Below are 24,945 nucleotides of genomic sequence, written 5' to 3'. Positions count from 1 at the left end.
AGTCCATAGATCACAGTTATAGTGAGCAGAAGGTGACGAGGGGGAATAGAATCCATAATTGTCAAAATTGGGTAAAGAAAGACAAATTGGGTATGAAACCTGAACAGAGTACAGCCCTGTAACCTGGGTTTGAAGATCAAGCAGAAGAACAGGTCCAAAATGAAAACTCACTAACAACTATAGAGTAGTGTTAGGACCTGTGCCTACTAATTAATTTCTCTGGTATATTTGCTAAGAATTCTGATAATTATGGGAAGACCAACATACACAAAGTTTGAACTTCCACAGATCTGAAAGCCCATTCACATATGTAAGGCAGTATGAAATATTTCAAGGTGCTCAGAAAGCATTTCAAACCACACTATTTGCCTGTGCAATTCCACTTACAACTCCCCCCTTTGGCCTATATTAATGTTAAATGTCAAGTGGAGAATTGTAGTAGACAAAAGACAATTCAATTGCTATGTTCCTCTGTTATGGCCCACCCAACTACCATACAAATGTTCTCACCAAGCTATCTTCACTGCTTTCCACTCAACCTCTGCATCGAGCAACTTCTCATCTTTGGAGATTTCAATAATAACTAATCCAGCTCTCTCTCCTCTGAGTTCACTGTCCCTTATCCTTCCATGTAAATTCCCCAACCCATATTCATGGCCACCTGCATGACTTTGCCATGTCATGTGGCCTCACTACGCCCTTCGTATCAATCACAAATAAGGTCATCTATGATCTTTGATCACTCTCCACTCACATCGACCTTACACATCCCAACCCTCCTTCCTTCTGTGTACAGCCAGGAAAAACTAGCCCAAATTTATTTACAACTGCACTTTCAAAATCCTAACTGTCTAGCAACTGATTTGCTCCACCACAATCTCACCTACACCTTTGATGCTACAGTCCCCACTAAAACCATTACTCTCTCTCATCGACGCCTTTCCCCGGTATGACTCTAAACTCCACTCCCTTAAATCCAAGGGATACAGACTTGAATGGATATGGCGGCCATTCACCGCCAGATCTGGCTAGACCACATACAGCACTATTGGGTCGAGCTCATCTGCTAAAACTGCTCATCATTCCAGGTTCACCCTGAAATGCAAAGATAACCCTGGTTTCTTTTCCCTACTGCAACCTATCTTCTTGAACCCCTCACCCCTGTCTCCTCAACCCTCATCTCCAACAATAAGTGCAAGAAAGCTCATGGACTTATTTGTCACTTAAATTGAGTCCATCCAATCAGCTTCCTCTGCCACTTTCCTCTCTTCTGCTAACCCACCCAGCCAGACCTCCTCTAAAACTACCCCTGCCCTATCCCTGAACCCACACCTTTCTCTAGTTTCTCTTCTCTGATCTCAGCTTGTCTATGAGACCCACCACATGCTCCCTTGACCCTATTCCCACTAAAATGCTGACAACCCAACTTCCTTTCCTGGTCCCCATGTTAGCTGATAGTGCTAACGGTTCTCTCCCTTTTGACATTACCCCTCTCTCTTTCAAAACTACCATCATCACCCCTACCCTTCTTGCCATCATCTTTGCAAACTACTGCCCCATCTCCAACCTCCCTTTCCTTTCCAACGTTCGAGAATGCGTTGTCATCTCCCAAATCTGTGCCCATCTTTCCCGGAACTCCATGTTTGAATTCCTCCTGTCAGGTTTTTGCACCTGCCACAGTATCAAAAAAGGCTCTTATCAAAGTCACAAATGACATCCTATGTGACCATGACAAAGGTAAACCTTGCCTCCTAGCCATACTCGACTTATTTGCAAGCTTTGATGTGGTTGATCACACCATACTCCTCAAATTACCTCCCCACTGTCGTCCGGCTGGGTGGGCCTGCAATTGCCTGGTTCCATTCCTATCCATCTAATCGCAGCAGGGCATTACCTGTAATGGCTTCTCTTCCCATTCCTGCACAGTTATCTCTGGTGTCCCCCAAGAATCTACCCTGAACCCCCTTCTATTTCTCATCTACATGCACCTCCTTGGCGAGATCACGGGAAAGCACAGCATTAGTTTTTACCTGTAAGCCAATGACACCTAGCTCTACCTCACCACCACTTCTCTCGTCTCCTCCTGACACGTGTATGCCATCCAATACCGGATGAGCAGGAATTTCCTCCAGTAAAACATTGGAAAGATTAAAGCCATTGTCTTCGACCCTGTTATAAACTCCATCTCCATCTCCCTCCCTGGCAACTCTTTGATGCTTTGACTCTTTGGTGTCATATTTGAAATCAAGATGAGCTTCTGACCACATATCAGTGCATCACTAAGAACGCCTATTTCCACCTCCATAAAATTTGCCCACCTCTGCCCCTGCCTCGATTGTTGAAAACCTTATCCATGCCTCTGTTATCTCTAGACCTGACTATTCCAATACACTTCTGGCTGGCCTGCCACGTTCTACCCTTGGTAAACTTGAGGTCATCCAAATCTCTGCTGCTTCTTACTCCCAACAAGTTCCATTTAGTCATCACCCCTGTGCTGGTTGACCTACATTGGCTCTGCATTAAGCAATGCCTCGATTTTAAAATTCTAATCCTTATTTTCAAATCTCTCCTCCCCATCTCTTTAATCCCCTCCAGCCCCACAATCCTCTGAGATATTTGTGTTCATCTAAGGCTGGCAGCTTGAGCATCTCCAATTTTAATTGCTCCACCATTGGTGCCCACGCCTTCAACTGCCTAGGCCCTAAACTCTGGAATTCCCTTCCTAAACCTCTCTGCCTCTCTATCTCTCTTTCCTCCTTTAAGACACTCCTTAAAACCAACCTCTTTGCCCAAGATTTTGGTAATTTGCCCTAATATCGCGATATGTGGCTTGGTGTCAAATTTAACTTCCAAATGCTCCTTGGGATGTTTTATTACATTAACGGTGTTGTATAAATACAAGTTGTTGTAGTTGAATCTATATTTAACTAGGTTAAGGGAAGTGTAGTATTCCACTACCCTGGATGTAGCTAATGGTTTCTGGCATATCAGTGTCCACCCCAAAGACCAGCATAAACTGGCTCTTTTGTTTACGAGCCAGTACAAACTTCCCAAAGGGGTTTAATCTCTTCCTGTCTCAGGCTATTCCTGATACTTAAGAGGGAACCTGTGGATGAAGTGTATTTGGGTTTTCAAATATTATTCAACAAGGTGCCACACAAGAGGTTATTGCACAAAGTTAGGGCTCATAGGATTGGGGAAAATATATTAGCATGAACTGAGGATTGATTAATGGACAAAAAACAGAGAGTAAGAATAATGTTATGAAGATGCTTCTATATTTTTTTTGAGGACTCATATTTAAATTGTGGAGGTGGATTCATTGGAAGGCTGAAGATTTTATAAATGCTGGACTTGGCTTTGTTGTTGGCAGTTCATTGAAAGAACACTGAGATGTTGTTTGAAAACAACCTGTGCTGGAAATCATGAGCTTTAAGCTCAGTAAACAACAAAAACCTTGGTGACCTGGGGAAAATGTTTACAGAGAAGCCACATATCAAGATTTATGGAAATCAGGTAGTTGACTTTTTGTTTTGGGGTTTGAATATTGTTTTCAAGTCAGTCGGGGTGTGAACTGTTTTGAAGACAGTTGGTGTTTTGCCTGCCAAGGAACACCCGGCCCACCTCTTTCTCTACCTCTTTGAAGAAACCCTGCAAAGATCCAGTGTGGGAGAGCTAAAATCCCTGGTGCTGCATCTCTCCTGAGAAGCTGAAAAAACCTACCAGATTAATTCTCAACACCGCCTGAAAAGAACTGCTTTAGAACAGATCACGGTGACCTGTCACCACACACCCGGACACCAGACCAAAAGGGATGACTGACATCCTTCCATATCTTCTCTTTTTTGCTTCAAGAATTAGCAAGTATTTGGCTAGAGTAGTCTATTTTTTTGCATTTTTTTGTAACATATCTCTGCAGAGAGAATTTTTGTATTTTTTCAGTCTGTGTGTATGTGTGTGGGGAACTTAAAAAGGGAAATTTCATATTTCAATCTGTGTGTTAATGCTTTGCTTCAGTACTGGCTAATTCTTGTTTGATAATAAATTGATAATTTTGTTGTCTATTAAATAAACCTGGTTATTGTATTTGATTCTGGGATAAAGAGTAGAGTATATGATTGACTGAATCAGTAACTTTTTTTATTCGTGCATGCGATGTGGGCGTTGCTGGTAAGGCCAACATTTATTGCCCATCCCTAATTGCCCTTGAGAAGGTGGTGGTGAGCTGCTTTCTTGAACCGCTGCAGTCCATGTGGGGTAGGTACACCCACAGTGCTGTTAGGAAAGGAGTTCCAGGATTTTGACCGAGCGACAGGAAGGAATGGTGATAAAGTTCCAAGTCAGGATGGTGTGTGGCTTGGAGGGGAACTTGTTGATGTTCCCATCCATCTGCTGCCCTTGTCCTTGTAGGTGGTAGAGGTTTCGGGTTTGGAAGGTGTTGTTTAAGGAGCCTTGGTGATTTGCTGCAGTGCATCTGTAGATGGTACACACTGCTGCCACTGTGCATTGGTGATGCAGGGAGTGAAAAGACAGTGCACTCCGTCCACCTCAGTTGTAACAATAAACAGGACATTTCGGGATGGCAGGCTGTAACTGGCAGGGTACTTCAAGGATCAGTACTTAGGCCCTTGCTATTTACAATTTTTATTAATGACTTAGCTGAGGGGACTGAGTGTAACATATCCAAATTTGCTGATGACACAAATTTAGGTAGGAAAGTAAATGGTGAGGAGCATGCAAAGAGGCTGCAGAGGGAAATAGATGGGTTGGGTGAATGGACAAGAACATGACAGATGGAATACAATGTGGTGAAGTGTGAAGTTATCCACTTTGGTAGGAAAAATAAAAAAGCAGAATATTTTGTGAATGATGCGAGACGGGAAAATGTTTGCATTCAGAGAGATTTAGGTGTCCTTGAGCATGAATCACAGAAAGTTAACATGTAGGTACAGCAAGGCAAATGATATGTTAGCTTTTGTTACAAAAGGATTGGCGTATAGGGACATAGGAACAGGATTAGGCAATTCAGCCCATCGAGCCTGCTCTGCAATTCATCCACTTCAATGCCTTTTTCCCACACTATCCCCATATCCCTTTATGTCATCAGTATTTAGATATTGGCGATCACGCTCTGGAAGTGGTTCAAGAGTTCACCTACCGAGGCTCAACTATCACCAGTAACCTGTCTCTAGATGCAGAAATCAACAAGCGCATGGGAAAGGCTTCCACTGCTATGTCCAGACTAGCCAAGAGAGTGTGGGAAAATGGCGCACTGACACAGAACACAAAAGTCTGAGTGTATCAAGCCTGTGTCCTCAGTACCTTGCTCGATGGCAGCGAGACCTGGACAACATATGTCAGCCAAGAGCGACGTCTCAATTCATTCCATCTTCGCTGCCTCCGGAGAATACTTGGCATCAGGTGGCAGGACCGTATCTCCAACACAGAAGTCCTCGAGGCGGCCAACATCCCCAGCTTATACACACTACTGAGTCAGCGGCGTTTGAGATGGCTTGGCCATGTGAGCCGCATGGAAGATGGCAGGATCCCCAAAGACACATTGTACAGCAAGCTCGCCACTGGTATCAGACCCACCGGCCATCCATGTCTCCGCTTTAAAGACATCTGCAAACGCGACATGAAGTCCTGTGACATTGATCACAAGTCATGGGAGTCAGTTGCCAGCATTCGCCAGAGCTGGCGGGCAGCCATAAAGGCGGGGCTAAAGTGTGGTGAGTCGAAGAGACTTAGCAGTTGGCAGGAAAAAAGACAGAGGCGCAAGGCTAGAGCCAACTGTGTAACAGCCCCGACAAACAAATTTTTCTGCAGCACCTGTGGAAGAGCCTGTCACTCTAGAATTGGCCTTTATAGCCACTCCAGGCGCTGCTCCACACACCACTGACCACCTCCAGGCATTTACCCATTGTCTCTCGAGATAAGGAGGCCAAAGAAGATTTAGAAATCTGTCAATCTCTACTTTAAACATACTCAATGACTGAGCTTCCGCAGCCCTCTGGGGATAGAGAATTCCAAAGATTCACAACCCTCAGAGTATAGAAATTTCTCCTCATCTCTGTCATCAGTGGCTTCCCCCTTATTTTGAAATGGTGTACCCTGGTTCTAGACTCCCCAACCAGGGGAAACATCTTCGCTGCTTCTACCCTGTCTATCCATTTCAGTATTTTGTAGGTTTCAATGAGATCACCTCTCATTCTTCGAAACTCTGGAGAATACAAGCCCAGTTTCCCCAATCTCTCTTCATAGGACAGTCCCGCCATCCCAGGAACAAGTCTGGTGAATCTTCGTTGCACTCCCTTTATGGCAATAATATCCTTCCAAAGGTAAGGGGACCAAATTGCACACAGTACTCCAGGTGCGGTCTAACCAAGTTACTGTACAATTGAAAAAAGACTTCACTACTCCTGTACTCAAATCCTCTTGCGATAAAGGCTAACATACCATTAGCCTTCCGAATTGCTTGCTGCACCTGCATGTTAGCTTTCAGTGACTTATTGATGAGGACACCCAGGTCCCTTTGTACATCTACACTTTCTAATCTCTTACCATTTAAGAAATACTCTGCACATCTCTTCCTCCTACCAAAATGGATAACCTCACATTTTTCCACGTTATATTCCATCTGCCACATTCTTGCCCACTCACTAAGTCTGTCCAAATCCCCTTGAAGCCGCTTTGCATCTTCCTCACAACATACATTCCCACCTAGTTTTGTGACATCTGCGAACTTGGAAATATTACATTTGGTCCTCACATCCAAATCATTGATATATATTGTGAACAGCTGGGGCCCAAGTACTGATCCTTGTGGTACCCCACTGTTCGCAGCCTGCCAACATGAGAATCACCCATTTATTCCTACTCTGTTTTCTGCCTGCTAACCAATCCTTAATCCATGCTAGTATATTACCTCCTATCCCATGTGCTTTAATTTTGCTAACCAACCTCCTGTGGGGGACTTTATCAAAAGCCTTTTGAAAATCCAAGTATACTATGTCCACCGACTCCCCTTTATCAATTCTGTTAGTAACATCCTCAAAAAACTCCAACCGGTTCATCAAACATGATTTCTCATTCATAAATCCATATTGACTATGCCCAATCAGATCAAGTTGCTAACCAAGTGTCAATTTATCACATCCTTTAGAATAGATTCTAACATTTTCCTTACTACTGATGGAAGGCTAACAGGTCTGTAATTCCCTTTTTTCTCTCTCCCTCCTTTCTTAAATAGTGGGTGACATTTGCTACCTTCCAATCTGCAGGAACTGTTCCTGAATCTACAGAATTTTGGAAGATGATCACCAATGCATCCAGTATCTCTTTAGCTACCTCTTTCAACACTCTGGGATGTAGAATATCAGGTCCTGGAGACTTATCGACCTTCTGCCCCATTAATTTCTCCAATACAACCTTCTTACTAATATTACTTTCCTTCAATTCCTCATTCTCCCTGGTTCCTTGGATCTCTAATTTTGGGAGATTTCTTGCATCTTTATGAAGACAGACAGAAAGTAATCATTTAGCTTCTCTGCCATTTCTCTATTCCCCATTATAAATTCACCTGACTCTGCCTGTAATGAGCCCACATTTGTCTTAGCCAAACGTTTCCTTTTCACATATCTATAGAAGCTTTTACAGTCTGTTTTTATGTTTTTTGCTAGTTTACATTCATATTCTATTCTCCCTTTCTTTATCAGTTTCTTGGTCCTCGTTTGTTGTATTTTAAAATCCTCCCAATCCTCAGATTTCCTGCTATTTCTGGCAACTTTATAGGCCTTTTCTTTTACTCTTATACAATCCTTAACTTCCTTTGTTCGCCACGGTTGACTGCCTTTACTTTTGGGGTTTTTGTGCCTTGAAGGATTGTATAGTTGCTGTAAACTATGTAATAATTCTTTGAAGACTACCCATTGTCTATGCACTGTCATACCTTTTAATGTATTTTCCCAATCCACCTCAGTTAAATTGCCCCTCATACCTCATAATTTTCTTTGTTCAAATTTAACACTTTGGCTTCAGATTGAACTACCTCACTTTCAAACATAATGTAAAATTCTATCACTCATCCCTAAAGGTTCTATTACAACAAAATTATTAATTAGCCCTTTCTCATTACATAATACTAGATCTAAAATAGCCTGTTCTCTAGTCGGTTCCTCTACATACTGCTCTAGAAAACCATCCCTCACACACTGCAGAAACTCTTCCTCCACAGCATTAGTGCGCATTGGGTTTACCCAGTCAATGTGCATATTGAAGTCACCCATAATTACTGTATTACCCTTACTACATGCTTCTCTAATCTCCTGATTAATACCATGCCCCACACTAGCACTATTGTTTGGTGGCCTATAAACAACTTCTACCGATGTTTGCTGCCCCTTGCTGTTTCTTAGCTCCACTCAAACAGATTCCACATTTTGTTCTTCCAATCTGAGATCCTCCCTTACTAATGTACTGATCCCACCCCTTATTATCAGTGCAACACCGCCTCCTTTTCCTTTTTTCCTGTCCTTCCTAAATGTCAAATATCCCTGAATATTCAGTTCCCAGTCTTGGTCACGTTTCCATAATGGCAATTAGATCATACCCATTTACCTTTATTTGTGCCTTTAAATCATCTACCTTGTTGCGAATGCTGCGTGCATTCAGGTAGAGTGGCCTTAATCTTGTCTTCTTGACATTATTCTGTATTCTAAACCTAGTTGATGCTTGTTTTGCCTGCCTTCTAATGTCACTTGCTACTTTTCTACCTCCTGTTACCAGCTTTACTTCCATCCAATTTGAACTATCCCTTAGGTTTCCATCCCCCTGACAAGCTAGTTTAAACTCTCCCCAACAGCACTAGCAAATCTCCCTGCGAGGATATTCATTCAGGTTCTGTTAAGGTGTAGCCTGTCCATCTTGTACAGGCCCCGCCGGCCCCAGAACTGGTCCCAATTCCTCAGAAATTTGATGCCCTCCCTCCTACACCAATTCTCCAGCCACGTGTTCAATTGATCAATCCTCCTATTCCTATGCTCACTAGCACATGGCACTGGGAGTAATCCTGAGATTACTGCTCTTGAGGTCCTGCTTTTTAATTTACTTCCTAACTCCCTAAAATCTGCTTTCAGGACCTCATCCCTCTTCCTACCTATGTCATTGGTACCAATGTGGACCATGACCTCTGGCTGTTCACCATCCCCCAGAAGGATGTCCTGCAGCTGCTCCATGACATCCTTGATCCTGGCACCAGGGAGGCAACACACCATCCTGGAGTCACATTTACTGCCACAGAAATGCCTGTATGATCCCCTGACTATCAAATCCCTATCACTATTGCTCTTCCACTCTTCTTCCTCCCCTCCTGTGCAGTTGAGCCACCAATGGTGCCACAGACTTTGCTCTGGCTGCACTCCCCTGAGGGACCATCGCCCTCACCAGTATCTGAAATGAAAACATGATTAGCAAGCAAGATAGGCTCAGGGGACTCTTGCACTGCCTGCCTGGTTCTTCTAGACTGCCTGGCAGTCATCCATTCTCTCTCTGCCTGCATGCTCCTAACCTGCGGTGTGACCACCTCCCTAAACTTGCTGTCCACATAGTTCTCTGTCTCACAGATGCACAGCAGTGACTCCAGCTGCAGCTCAAGTTCTGAAACCCGGAGATCAAGCTTCTGCAGCCGGTGACACTTCCTGCAGATGTGTTCGTCTAGGACACGTGGTGCCTCCATGACTTCCCACATACCGTAGGATGTACATTCCACTTGGCTGAGCTGCCCTGCCATACCTTAACTCTAAAATCTAGTTATTACAATGAGAAGTAGAATAACTTACCAGTTATTCACCAATCAGCTTCTTCCCCTGTACCAAAGACACAGGCAGCTACTGGAGGCTGAAAAGAATATAAGAGTAAAGAAGTCTGACTACAATTATACAGGCATTGATGAGGTCACACCTAGAGTACTCTGTGAACTTTTGGTCTAAGGAAGGATATTCTTGCCCTAGAGGGAGTGCAAAGAAGGTTAACTTGGCTGGTTCCTGGGACACGAGGATTGCCCTGTGAGGAGAGATTGAGTAGACTATAGTTCAGAATAATGAGAGAGGTGATCTAATTGAAACACAAAATTCTTAAGGGGCTTGATACTGAAAAAATGTTACCCCTGGTGAGGAATCTACAACTAAAGGTCACAATCTAAGTATGAGAGTTTGGCCTTTTAGGACTGAGATGAGGAGAAATTACTTCAGTCAGTGGGTTGGGAATCTTTGGAATGCTCTACCCCAGAGAGCTGAGGATGCTCAATTGTTGAGTATATTCAAGACAGGGATAGATGGCTTTTTGAGTACTAAGGGAATTAAGCCCTTCTCAAGGGCAATTAGGGATGGGAACAAATGCTGGCCTTGCCAGTGACACAGACATCCCATGAATGAATCATTTAGAAAATGGGATAGTGTGGGAAGGTGGAGTTGAGATAGAAGATCAGCAAAGATCTTACTGAATGGTGGAGAAGGCTCAAAGGGCTAAATTATCTACTCCAGCTCTTATTTCTTATGTTCTTTTATTGTCTGGGTCATTAAATGCTTCTGGAATTAAGTCTACAGGCAGAAAATAATCCTGGTGATCTGCTACCATGATGTGAACTTTTTAAACATCAATGAGGTTCATGAAGGCAATATGTCCAGCAGTAGAATCATTGTATGGACTGTGTTGCTGAAGGGACTTCCTGTGGAAGTTTAATATGCTAAGGATACAAGAAGGGAAATTGCACAACACCTAAATGATTGACATTGATAGGTCACAGAAGAAAATCAACATTATAACCATAAGGGAGGGAAGTGTGTAGGATTACCTAAGGTGTATGTAGATGGCTGTCATGCATTGTAAGAAACAGATTGGATAATCAAGAAGTTGATGATAGGTTAACAAAGTCATCTCTGATACAGATGAAATTGCTTGGCATATTAGCTTCCCTTCCTATCTACAATCTACCCAAATAACTTTTCCAGTTAGCAACTGTGACAGCTGGAGTCATGGTACAACAGACAGCAGGTCTGTTCGTTATTGACTCCTGAGCAGCGTCAAAATGAACCTGCATTAATTGCGACCCTCAATCAATCATTCGCCAGTATCTAAGAAGTGATGCTCTAAACTTGTCAGTGAAAATGTGATGGTAACTTCAGGATTACATGGAGTATGTGAGGTTAGAGGTTACCTTGATGGTACAACTGGTTTAGTTCAGAAGTAAAACATGACAAAAGAACCACAGGGCTCCTTGCAGTAACTGAATTCATCTATTGGGTCTTTGTTTTTCACAGGCAGGTCATTGCCAATCATTAACTTGCCGTCCCGAAGGATAGTTTGACAGTTCTAAAGAAAGAAATGCAAGACCTATGGATACAGGCCTCTGCTCAACAGAAAGCCCTAACTTCGATAGATTGGACTCCTGATGATTCTATGGTCTGGGTCAATTTAAAGACATACTGCTGGCCAACTTAAAACACATGATGACCTTAATACAGGTAGTATGACTGCTGTTCTAAAGCCTAGGCCAAGAGGTAACTGGGTTGGGAGACCTCATAAAGGGTCAGATCCAACATTCCCTCTAATTTTTTGGGGTATACAGGTGATTTCTTTAAGTGCTTGGAACCCTAATTTATTTTTGCGCGGCCGTGCAAGCGTGTAATTCAAAGGGACAGACTTGTGTGCAGCCTGCCCGAGGACTTTCAGGTTGCTGTGCAGATTGGAGGGAACTTTGATCAGTTCCCAAATTATTGGACTCTACAGGAGATGGTGAAGAAGATATTACAGTAGTGTCATCTGGATACATAGCAAAGCTGCAGTGGGTTATTCAGTGTTATTCCCTAATTTGTTAAGTGAAATGATGGAAGCATCGCTCTTGAAAAATTTATCCTGTATTGAACGTGAGGGCATCTACTAGGTTAAGGCTGTTCTAAATGTAGGCATGTGGCGTAATAACACCTTTTCAGAAATAGAAACTCTACCAAATATTGCTTACCAAGATCAATATCCTGGACAAAATCCAAGTACTTGGCAGAAAACAAATTTGCCATAGATAATGCCCAATGACTGGACAGCACCTCACTGAAGGAAGCCCCCTTTTTATTCAGTAAGCATAAGCTGATCAGGAGACTAACCTTATCCCACGATGTCATCCTCATCATTGTGCTGCCAGGAGCTACTGTGCCCTTGTGGATATGTTCCTGTTCAGATATTAACTATAGTTCAGTATTGGCAGTCTTGCCTCTGAGTCAGAAAATTGTAGAATCAAGTCCCAGTCCAGAAACTTGAGCACAAAATCTAGGCTGACACTTCAAAGCAGTGCTGTACAGTCGGAGATGCTGGCTTTTGGATGAGAGGTTAAACTGAGGCCCTGCCAGCCCTTTCAGGTGGACATTAAGGATCCACTGCACTGTTCAAAGAGCAAGGGAATTCGCCACAGTGTCCTGGCCAATATGGGCGGCACAGTGGCGCAGTGGTTAGCACTGCAGCCTCACAGCTCCAGGGACCCGGGTTCGATTCTGGGTACTGCCTGTGTGGAGTTTGCAAGTTCTCCCTGTGTCTGCGTGGGTTTTCTCCGGGTGCTCCGGTTTCCTCCCACAAGCCAAAAGACTTGCAGGTTGATAGGTAAATTGGCCATTATAAATTGTCACTAGTAGGTAGGTGGTAGGGAAATATAGGGACAGGTGGGGATATTTGGTAGGAATATGGGATTAGTGTAGGATTAGTATAAATGGGTGGTTGATGGTCGGCACAGACTCGGTGGGCCGAAGGGCCTGTTTCAGTGCTGTATCTCTAATCTAATCTAATCTCAACCAACATCACTAAAACAGATTATCCACTCAAATTGGCTGCCATATTTCCTACATTACAACAGTGCTTGGCTGTAAAACATTTGAGATGCCCTGAAAGGCATTTTATACTGTTAATGCACTCTCTTTTCTTTTGTTTTATCGAGACCCTGATGCCATCAAGTCAATATTGAGACGGTGGAAGCCTTTTGAGGTCAAGAAATTATTTTTCTGGATAAGTTTGATTGCTTTTTAAATCTTAAGAAACTGCACTCTGTAAGGTTAGCCATTTTTTATTAATTCACAAGATGTAGTCACAATTGGCAAGGCCAGCATTTATTGCGCATCCCTAATTGCCCTTGAGAAGCTGATGATGAGCCAACTTTTGAACCACAGCAGTTTGTGTGGTGTAGCTACACCAACAGTGCTGTTAGATAGAGAGTTCCAGGATTTTGATTCAGTAATGATGAAGGAATACCAATATATTTCCAAGGCAGGATGGTGTGCGACATAGATTGGAACTTACAGATGGTGGTGTTCCCATGCACCTGCAGCCCTTGTTCTTCTGGGTGGTAGAGGTCATAGGTTTGGAAGGTGCCGTTGAAGGAGCCTTAGCGAGTTTCTGCTGTGCCTCTTGTAGATGGTACACACTGCAGCCATAGTGCATTACTGGTGGAGGAAATTACGTTTAAGGTGGTGAATGACGTGTCGATCCATCGGGCTGCTTTGTCCTCGATAGTCTTGAGCTTCTTGAGTGTTGTTGGAGCTGCATTCATCCAGGCAAGTGGGGAGTATTCCATCACACCTGTGCCTTTTGGAATGTAGAAAGCTGTGGGGAGTTAGGAGGTGAGTTACTTGCCACAGAATTCCCAGCCTCTGACTTGCTCTTGTAACCACAGTATTTACGTAGCTCATCCAGTTAAGTTTCTGGTCAACCCCCCAGGATGTCAATGGTGGGGGATTCAGCGATGGTAATGCCATTGAATGTCAAGGGGAGGTGGTTCAATTCTCTCATTGGAGATGGTCATTGCCTGACACTTGTGTGGCACAAATGTCACTTGCCACTTATCAGTCCAAGCCTGAATGTTATCCAAGTTTTACTGCATGCAGGCACAGGCTGCTTCAGTATCTGAGGTAAAATCAAAACATACTGGAAATACTCAGCAGGTCTGGCAGCATCTGTGGAGAGAGAAGCAGAGTTAACGTTTCAGGTCAGTGACCTTTCATCAGAACAGATCGGTTTTGCTTTTATTTCAGTATCTGAGGTGTTGTGAATGGGACTGAACACTACAATCATCAGCAAACATCCTCACTTCTGACCTTCTGATGGAAGGTCATTAATGAAGCAGTTGAAGATGTTTGGTCCTAGGACACTGCCCTGAGGAACTCCTGCAGCAATGTGCTGGGGTTCAGATGATTGGCCCCCAACCACAAAAGCTATCTTCCTTTGTGCCAGGTATGACTCCAACCAGTGAAGAGTTTTCCTCCTGATTCCCATTGACTTCAATTTTATTAAGGCTCCTTGATGCCACTCTTGGTCAAATGATGGAATTCAGCTCTTTTGTCCATGTTTGGACCATGGTTGTAATGAGGTCTGGAGCCAAGTTTCGGGCAGAACCCAAACTGAGTAACGGTGAGCAGGTTATTGGTGAAAACTGCTGCTTGATTGCACTGTCGACGATACCTTCCATCACCTTGCTGATGATTGAGAGGTGATTGATGGAGCAGTAAGTATCTGGATTGGATTTGTCCTGCTTTTTGTGGATGGGACATACTTAGGCAAGTTTTCACTTAGGTAACTGCGCTGGAACAGCTTGGTAGGAGAACGGTTATTTCTGGAGCACAAATCTTCAGCACTACAGTCGGGCTGTTGTCAGGGCCCATAGCCTTTACTATATCCAGTGCACTCAGCCATTTCTTAATACAAAATGGAGTGGATTGAATTGTCAGAAGACTAACATCTGTGATGGTGGGACTTCAGGAGAAAGCTGAGATGGATCATCCACTTGACCCTTCTGGCTGAAGAAGTTTCAAATGCTTCAGCCTTGTATTTTGCACACTGCTGCTGGGCTCTGCCATCATTGAGAATGGGGATGTTTGTAGAACCTCCTCCTTTCATTAGTTGTTTCATTATCCACCACCATTTATTTCTGGATGTGACAAGACTGCAGAGCTTTGATCTGATCTGTTGATTGTGGGATCTCTTAGCTCTGTCTAAAGCATGCTGCTTCTGCTGTTTAACATGCATGTAGTCCTGTGATGTATCTTTACTAGGTAGGCACCTCATTTTTAGGTATCCCTGGTGCTGCTCCTGGCATGCTGTCCTACAAGGCTTATTGAACCAGGGTTGGTTCTTTGTCTTGATGGTAATGGTAGAGTGAGTAATATGCTGGGTCATGAGTTTGCAGATTGTCATGGAATACAATTGTGATGCTGATAATGGCATAGCACCTCATGGGTGTTCAGTTTTGAGCTGCTTAATCTGTTCTGAATCTATCCCATTTAGCCATGACAGTAGTGCCACACAACCAGATGGAGTATGTCCTCAGTGTGAAGACAAAACTTCTTTTCCACAAGGACTCTGTGGTGGTCATGCCTACCAATACAGTCATGGTTAGATGCATCTTTGTTGGGTAGACTGGTGAGGATGATGAGGTTTTTTCATCATGTTGGTTCTTTCACCACCAGTTACTGGCCCATTCTGGCAGGTATGACCTTCAGGTCTTGACCAACTCGGTCAGTAATGGTGCTGCGAGCCTCTTGTTGATGGACATTGAAATCTCCCACCCAGACTACATAATGTGCCCTTGTTACCCTCAGTGCTCTTCCAAGTGGTGTTCAACATGGAGTAGCACTGATCAATCAACTGAAGGAGTGTAGTAGATGGTAAACAGCAGGGGGTTTCCTTGCCCATGCTTAACCTGAAGGCCATGAGACTTAATGAGATCTGGAGTCAATGTTGAGGACTCCCAGGGCCACTCCCTCCTGACTGTGTACCACTGTGCTTCCACCTCTGGTGGATCTGTCCTGCCAGTGGGATAGGATATATCCAGTATGGTGATGGAGGTGTCTGAGATATTGGTTGAAAGGTATGATTCTGTGAGTATAAGTACATCAGTCTGTTGCTTGAGTAGTCTGTGGAACATCTCTCCCAATTCTGGTATGTCATCAGATATTAGTGAGGATTACTTCACAGAATTGATTGGGTAGGGCATGTCTTTGTCATGTCTTGTGCCTCAGTTGATGCTGGGTGGTCCGTACAGTTTTCTTCGAATTAGACTTTTCCATAGCATAGATGCTCAGGACCCTGTCAGTCACTGATCTTGATCTCTAGCTCATCCTGAGGGTTTACCTAGCCTTATTCATTGTGTTGGGTGGCTGATATCTCCTGCTCACTATAACATGGGGAGTAATGTAGCACAAACGACTGGTACTCAGAGAGCAGGCCTGATCTTTAACACCACTCGCAGACTGGAAGCAAGGTTAACAGTTGACCAATTTGAAAAGGGTCTATATCTGCATTGTTTATTTTTTTATTTATTTAACCTAACTGTGAATGGGAACTGATATTTTGAGTGATTGTACTATTATTCTAATTACAGGTTAGAAATGATTCGACTGGTCCACTTACTCTAACACAACGTATTAGCATGAATTTATACTTATCTATGAATGTTATGTATTGTAGATATCATTGATGGTGGGGTGACACATGATCAGAAGTATATTGTGTTACTGTACACCCTTTGCAAAGAAATACACGTCATCACTTTCCATCGGGAAGTGGAGGTGGAGATTTGTAGATAACATGCCCTGAAAATTGCCTTAAATGTGTCCTCAAAATGGAGTCAACAGGCAGACTGGAATATTGGATATGAAAGCGTTAACAACTGTGGATAAATATAAGAATTAAGCGTTCTCAGAAACTAGAAAAAAACATAGGTTATCAAGGCCACAGACTAGAGATAATGCTCTATTAGAGATACATGTATATGACTCCCTAACTGAAAAAAGTACAACTGTTCTTGTTATAAGGAGACTGGGAAGTTAAAGGAGTAGATTTGACACCTGCCATGTCTGGATTCCACAGTTCCAGTAAACTGAGATTATTGACACCAAAAAGATGAACTCTTCTGACTCAGATTGATCAATTGAATGGAGGGGGAGGGAATTTCGTTAAAAAACACAGATACATAAGGGAGGGCTTTTGACATCATATTTACTCTGGCTCACTTGTTTTTATTTCATCCATCCTCATCCATTCCTTTGTTACCTCTACACTTGGCTATTTCAATGCACTCCTGGCCAGTCTCCCATATTCTTCCCTCCGTAAACCTGATGTTATCCAAAACTCTTCTGCCCGTGTCCTTACTTGCACCAAGTCCTATTCACCTATCATCCTTGTGTTGTTGTCCTACACTGGCTCCCAGTTAAGCAACGTCTTGATTTTAAAATTGTCATTCTTGTTTTAAAATCCCTCCATGGCCTCACACTCCCTATCTCTGTAATCTCCTCCAGTCCTACCTCCGAGATACCTGCACACCTCTAATTCTGGTCACTTAAGCTTCCCTGATTTTAACTGCACCACCTTTGGTGGTTGTGTTTCAGCATTCTAGGCCATAAACTCTGTGGAATTCTCTCCCTAAACCTCTCCACCTCTCTTTCCTCCTTTCAGATGCTTCTTAAAACCTACCTCTTTGACCAAGCTTTTGGCCATCTGCCCTAATATCATCTTATGTGGCTCAATGCCAAATTTTGCTTATGACATTCCTGTGAAGCGCCTTGGGACATTTTATTCTGTTAAAGGCGCTATATAAATACAAGTTGTTGTGGTTATTATTTGTTCCCTAGTAGTTTTTATCTAGTTTCTGTAGAAGAGTGTCCCTATAAAAGGCAGAAAGTACATCTCTGACAGAGAGAGAGAGGATACAGAAGTCATAATGTTCAGCTGTACAGGCAGATATACATATGTCACTTAAATAAATGGAGTTGAGGTTTAACTCAGCTAGTTCTGATAGTTACCAACATGTGAGGTGCATGTACTCAGGAGCAGAGGATCCAAATGAAATGGAGCACTGCTCTAGAAGCAGGTTTCTCACCAGACATCTTGGAAGCCAACAACATTGTTATAGAGGAAAGCAAGCCAACAAGCTTAGCCAAGCAAATCCAAAGGGTAGGTTTATGTAAGTTCTGGAAACACTGCTAACCATCAGCACATTGACTCCAATCTATCCAATAGATAGGCCATTCAAGTGCCATTAACCTGTCAACTATCTAAACAGTATAATCCTAAATTAATCTCACCAATTTATATCAGGTGTCAATTTTAATCCTATCAGAAGCTGGATGGGTTGGTTACCAGTTGAAAATGAGCAGGTTACTTACTTGGCCAAACTCTAGTCCTTCCCACCATTTACAGTTTTAACCTGCAGGGTTCTGCAGCTGGATGAGACGCCTGCCTAAAGCTGATGGAGACCTCATGAATTTATTCAAATCAAGGCTGTATTATCTCAATAGGACACCAATTACATTTTAACTGTGGCCTGAGTGTGGAAGCCATCATGTGCAGGGTAAACACTAACACTTATGGGAAGAGACTAGAGAAGCTCCAGCGCAAAGAGTTGTCCACCACCCAATGTTGCAGACTGGCACATTCCAAGGTCCAGGACTACGTGCTGAGGGACGCAGTAAAGCTTGGGGCAGCCGCAGCAAAGGTTCAATGGGGAAAGACCACAGTGTAAGTTCCCCCCACCAAGCTGAATGGAGGGGCTGGATCCATGGGAAACCCCTCGAACTGTATCGTGAAAATTCTGTGTGCTGTAAAATGTAAAAATGAATATGGCATTTCAAATGTGAAATGGAACGGTTGTGAGGCAACTCATGAATGTAATGAAGGAAACTGATCACCCTTGCAATGTTTGAATTTTTTGGTGCTGCTTGGAACTGTTTGGAAATGTATTTTTTACAGATTTTTAGGAATAAAGTATATTTTGGAAATTAAAAAAAAGAGACTAGAGAAGCTGGGATAATTTTCCTTAGACTGGAGAAAGCTAAGGGGAGATTTAATAGGGACATTCAAAACCATGAAGGTTTTTGATAGAGAAAATATGGAGTAACCGATTCCAGTTGCCAAAGGGTCAATAATAAGAGGATACAGATTTAAAATAATTGGCAAAAGCTCCAGAGGTGAAATGAGGAGAAAAATCTTTACTCAACAAGTTATTATAATCTGGAATACACTGATTGAAAGGGTGGTGGAAGCAGATTTGATAATAGATTTAACTTTCAAAAGTTAACCAGATAAATATTTAAAGGGAAAAAAATTGCTGGGCTTTAGGGAAAGAGCAGGGCAGTGGGACTAATTGGATGGATCTTTCAAAAAGCCAGCTGTAGCATGATGAGCAGAATGACCTCCCTCTCTGCTGTAAGGTGCTATGATGCTATGACCTAGTTGAACCGAATAGCCCATTTCTGTTGTGTAACTTTTAACTTCTAAGTATGTTTTAGGCTGAAGCAGTTCTGAAGTTGGTCTGCAGACATAAGAAGCCCTCCAAGTTAGGTGTACAACTTTTGTCGGACCTGGAGCGTTTGGTGAAAGTAATATGTTTTGAACATCTTGAAGGAGGAAGGAGAGGGAGAGAGGCTTAGGGAGTGAATTCCAGAGCTTAGGGCCTAGGCATCTGAAGGCAACGTTGCCCATGATGAAGCAATTAAAATTGGAATAGTGTGAGGCCAGAATTGGAGGAGAGATCCTGGAGGGCTGTAGGGCTGGCAGAGGTTACAAAGAGAAGGGACAAGGCCATGGAGGGATTTGAAAACAAGGATGAGAATTTTAGAATCGAGCATTTGCAAGACTGGGAGCCAATGTAGGTCAAAAAGCACAGTAATAATTGGTGACTGGGACTTGGTGTGTATGTCGCTGATAGACATAATGTAGACAAGGTATAGGAGGGGCCCAAAGGTAGATCCTTGGGGGACACCAGTGGTAATGCTGCAGGAGCAGGAAGAGAAACCCTTGCTGGTGATTCTCTGGTTATAACTGAATAGAAAGGAATGGAACCAGGCTTGGGCAGACCCAACCAGCCTGGACAACAGAGGTGATAAAAGAGGTACTGCCACAATTGTGAGGTGAAAGAATAGGCATGTATTATCAGCATGCTACATGCCAGTGATATTTTTGTAAGCTATTGATATATTTAGTGTCAATTACATCCTTATTTGATTGAGTTGGAGGATTGGCATCTTAATTACTTTCTGTTGATCTTGGCTTGAACAGACCCTTTGTTTTTGGTACCGATTCCTTCCTTCCAGCAGGTGTCTGTTCATAGTTTTCCTAGGGACAAAGAAAGTATTAAAGTTATAAAAACAAGAAATGCTGGAACCACTCAGCAGGTCTGGCAGCATCTGTGAAAAGAGAAGCAGAGTTATCGTTTCGGGTCAGTGACCCTTCTTCCAAACTGACAAATAATAGAAAAGTCACAGGTTATAAGCAAGTGAGGTGGGGGTGGGGCAAGAGATAACAAAGGAGGTGTAGATTGGACCAGGCCACATAGCTGACCAAAAGGTCATGGAGCAAAGGAAAACAATATGTTAATGGTGTGTTGAAAGACAAAGCATTAGTACAGATTAGGTCTTAATGCACTGAATATTGAACAGCAGCAAGTGCAAACCTGAAAAAAAAACAGTGGGTAAGCAAACTGAACAAACTAAGATGAAATGAAATAAATGCAAAAAAAAATTGTAAAAAATGTAAAAAAGAATGTAAAAAAAATGAAGAAAAAAACAACTAAAAATGAAAGTAAAATGGGAGGCTGTCATGCTCTGAAATTATTGAACTCAATGTTCAGTCCAGCAGGCTGTAGTGTGCCTAATCGGTAGATGAGATGCTGTTCCTCTAGCTTGCGTTGATGTTCACTGGAACACTGCAGCAATCCCAGGACAGAGATGTGAGCATGAGAGCAGGGGGGAGTGTTGAAATGGCAAGCAGCCGAAAGCTCAGGGTCCTGCTTGCGGACTGAGCAGAGATGTTCCGCAAAGCGATCACCCAGTCTGCGCTTGGTCTCCCCAATGTAGAGGAGACCACACTGTGAGCAGCGAATACAGTATACTACATTGAAAGAAGTACAAGTAAATTGCTGCTTCACCTGAAAGGAGTGTTTGGGGCCTGGGATAGTGAGGAGAGAGGAGGTAAATGGGCAGGTATTACACCTCCTGCGATTGCAAGGGAAGGTGCCATGGGACGGGGACGAGGTGGTGGGGGTAATGGAGGAGTGGACCAGGGTGTCGCGGAGGGAACAATCCCTTCAGAATGCTGACAGGGGAAGGGAGGGGAAGATGCGACTGGTAGTGGCATCACGCTGGAGGTGGCGGAAATGGTGGAGGATGATCCTTTGGATATGGAGGCTGATGGGGTGGAAAGTGAGGACAAGGGGAACCCTGTCACGGTTCTGGGAGGGAGGGGAAGGGGTGAGGGTAGAGGTGCGGGGAATGGGCCGGACACGGTTGAGGGCCCTGTCAACCACAGTGGGGGGAAATCCTCGGTTGAGGAAAAAGGAGGTCATATCAGAAGCACCGTCATGGAAGGTAGCATCATCAGAGCAGATGCATCGGAGACGGAGAAACTGGGAGAATGGAATGGAGTCCTTACAGGAGGTAGGGTGTGAAGAAGTGTAGTCGAGGTAGCTGTGGGAGTCAGTGGGCTTATAATGGATATTAGTAGACAACCTATCCCCAGAGATGGAGACAGAGAAGTCGAGGAAGGGAAGTGTCAGAGATGGACCATGTAAAGGTGAGAGAAGGGTGGAAATTGGAAGCAAAGTTGATAAAGTTTTCCAGTTCGGGGCGGGAGCAGGAAACGGCACCGATACAGTCATCAATGTACCAGAAAAAGAGTTGGGGGAGGGGGCCTGAGTAGGACTGGAACAAAGAATGCTCGACATATCCCACAAAAAGACAGGCATAATTAGGACCCATGCGGGTACCCATAGCGACACCTTTTACTTGAAGAGTACTTCATGACAGCCTCCCATTTTACTTTCATTTTTAGTTGTTTTTTCTTTTTTTTTTACATTCTTTTTTTGCATTTTTTACAATTTTTTTTTGCATTTATTTAATTTCATCTTAGTTTGTTCAGTTTGCTTACCCACTGTTTTTTTTTCAGGTTTGCACTTGCTGCTGTTCAATTTTTTTTCTTCTTTGGGCCTCCTTATCTCGAGAGACAATGGATACGCGCCTGGAGGTGGTCAGTGGTTTGTGAAGCAGCACCTGGAGTGGCTATAAAGGCCAATTCTGGAGTGACAGGCTCTTCCACAGGTGCTGCAGAGACATTTGTTTGTCGGGGCTGTTGCACAGTTGGCTCTCCCCCTGCGCCTCTGTCTTTTTTCCTGCCAACTACTAAGTCTCTTCGACTCGCCACAATTTAGCCCTGTCTTTATGGCTGCCCGCCAGCTCTGGCGAATGCTGGCAATATTCAGTGCATTAATACCTAATCTGTACTAATGCTTTGTCTTTCAACACACATTAACATATTGTTTGCCTTTGCTCCATGACGTTTTGGTCAGCTATGTGGCCTGGTCCAATCTACACCTCCTTTGTTATCTCTTGCCTCACCCCCACCTCACTTGCTTATAACCTGTGATTTTTCGATTAATTGTCAATTCGGAAGAAGGGTCACTGACCCGAAACGTTAACTCTGCTTCTCTTTTCACAGATGCTGCCAGACCTGCTGAGTGGTTCCAGCATTTCTTGTTTTTATTTCAGATTTCCAGCATCCGCAGTATTTTGCTTTTATTAAAATATTAAAGTTTACTTTTTACTCAGCTCCTCCCATCATAAAACTCAGAAGGAAATATGCAGCAGGAAAGGCTTCTGCGGATTTGTTTTACATGAATTCGGATGAATCTCTGTATTGTGAAAGAGTTACCAGGAGGAAGGCAAGTTCCCTTGTCCTCTAAATAGCAAATTACTTAAAGCTACAGTAGGCAATGTAATTTACCAATAAAAAATTGTTTTCTTTACGAGGAGAAAATGTATTTAGCTGCAAACACAGATGCAAATACTTTATTAACCATCCCCATTCTTGTGCCACTTCAATTCTGAAAAGTACCTGAAACAAGATAATAGTCACTTTGGAATCTGGTTCAGCCGGTATTCCCTGTTTTCAGCTCTGGTAAACTGAGATGAGGTGCGAATGCCCGCCCACTGGTGAGGGGCTATAATTGCCATCACATTTACTGATCGTCCTCAGGTTGTTCCGGATCGTGAAAGCAGACACTCTTATTTATCTTGGAAGGTCGCAGATTGCTTGCACGAAACTACGAGAATGGCATCAATGGGACTCCAGATTCTGGGCATAGCCCTGTGTGTGTTCGGATGGATGGGAGCTCTTCTCACCTGCGTTCTTCCCATGTGGAGAGTGACCGCTTTCATTGGAAACAACATTGTGGTGGCGCAGATTATCTGGGAAGGTCTGTGGATGAACTGTATTGTTCAGAGCACTGGGCAGATGCAATGTAAGGTGTACGACTCCCTGTTAGCTCTCTCCCAAGATCTCCAGGCTTCCAGAGCTTTGACCGTTATCTCCCTCGTGGTGGGAATCATCGGCATCCTCGTCTCTATTGCGGGAGGAAAATGCACCAACTGCATAGAAAACGAGGCGACAAAGGCCAAGGTCACAATTATATCGGGAATTATCTTCATCCTGTCTGGAATATTGACCCTGATCCCAGTGTCCTGGTCAGCGAACACCATCATCAAGGATTTCTACAACCCGCTGGTGACAGACGCCCAGAGGAGAGAACTTGGAGCCTCCTTGTACATCGGTTGGGGAACCTCGGGTCTGCTGATTCTCGGAGGGGCTCTGCTCTGCTGTTCCTGCCCTCCTAAAGATGATAATTCCTACTCGGCAAAGTATTCTGCGCCCAGGTCTACAGCTCCGAGCAAGAACTATGTGTAACTTGGAATAGATCCGAACCAGTTTCCTGAGATAAGATTCCACTAATACTGCACGTTTTTAAACATTTTTGTCAATTGAAGAATTAAGCCATTTTACTGTAAAGTGTTTGATAAGTAATTCGATGTGTAATTATCTTTAAAAAAACTTCAGCAACTACTGTTTAACCGTACGCGCTTCTTTTCAATTAAAGTTATCAATAAGGGGAAGGAATTTAAGACAATGCACTTGCACCCATCAGAACCTCAGGTACAGAGTTTGGAAATCTGGCCCGAGTTTAAATATAAAGGTGGTTGTTAAAGGAAGATTTTGTAAAATGTTCAGTGGCTGATGATATAATGTATGGCAATGAAATTGATTTACCGATTAATCGGGAATCCTCCTTTATGAAGTCATGCGTTATAAAGTGTACAGTAACTATAATATCTACCTGGCACGAGGGGTACCTGGAGCAACTGGAAAGAAGTAGCCGCCGCCATTTCGCATATAGTGAGAAAGTGATAGCTGTGAAATGGGTCTCGACCCTACCTAAATAGTTTAAACAACGTCATATTAATAGCAGTTTCATTTGCGCCCATGTGATTGAAGTTATATGTTGACTTAGCATTTTATATTTACTGAACGTTACTTGTGTCGATGTATTTTTAAAGACTGTATTAACCATCGCTTCCATGCTTCGTTGTATTTTGGGCTCTGTATATTCAGTGATCTGGGGATTTGGTACATCACAAGGTAAATCACAAAGGCCAAAATAAAATCCAAATCTCTTTCAGAACTTCTTGTGTCTACGTTATTTATGTGTTGGGTAAAAAAACAGCGCTTGAGAAAAGAGAACAGGATAAACAAGTGAGGCATGAGGGATCTTGGGGTGCAGCTGCACTAATCATTAAAAGTCGTGACACGGTTTTAAAAGGCCGTTAAAAAGCGAACAATGTACTGGGATTCATTTCTCGACGGAGAGAATGAAAAAGCAGAGAAGTTAGTTAAATTTGAATATAACCTTGTTTAGGTCACATTTGGTGTACTGTGAACAGTTGTGACAGACAGACTTGTATTTATATAGCGCCTTGCAAGACCAGAGGACATCTCAAAGCGCTTTAGAGCCAAGTAAATACTTTTTGAAGTGTAGTCATTACTGTAATGTTGAAAATGCAGCAGATAATTTGCGCAGGGCAAACTTCC

At 43.3% G+C, this 24,945-nt stretch overlaps 1 protein-coding gene across 1 annotated transcript; it reads left to right on the top strand.

Annotated features, from left to right (window-relative positions):
* The first annotated feature begins 11,513 nt into the window (after window positions 1-11,513).
* LOC137346628 (claudin-4-like) lies at window positions 11,514-24,505 on the top strand. Its single transcript, XM_068010232.1, has 2 exons — window positions 11,514-11,522; window positions 23,059-24,505. Exon 2 carries the CDS (start codon window positions 23,134-23,136, stop codon window positions 23,764-23,766), a length of 633 nt encoding a protein of 210 aa, XP_067866333.1. The 5' UTR covers window positions 11,514-11,522; window positions 23,059-23,133; the 3' UTR covers window positions 23,767-24,505.
* Window positions 24,506-24,945: the final 440 nt, after the last annotated feature.

Source organism: Heterodontus francisci, chromosome 30, assembly GCF_036365525.1.
Source record: "Heterodontus francisci isolate sHetFra1 chromosome 30, sHetFra1.hap1, whole genome shotgun sequence".
In the NCBI taxonomy this organism is placed as follows: domain Eukaryota; kingdom Metazoa; phylum Chordata; class Chondrichthyes; order Heterodontiformes; family Heterodontidae; genus Heterodontus; species Heterodontus francisci.
This window is presented reverse-complemented; position numbering and strand designations above follow the sequence as displayed.

Excerpts from the sequence above, each read along its gene's own strand:
- LOC137346628 (XM_068010232.1), top strand. The coding sequence starts at position 23,134 with ATGGCATCAATGGGACTCCAGATTCTGGGCATAGCCCTGTGTGTGTTC.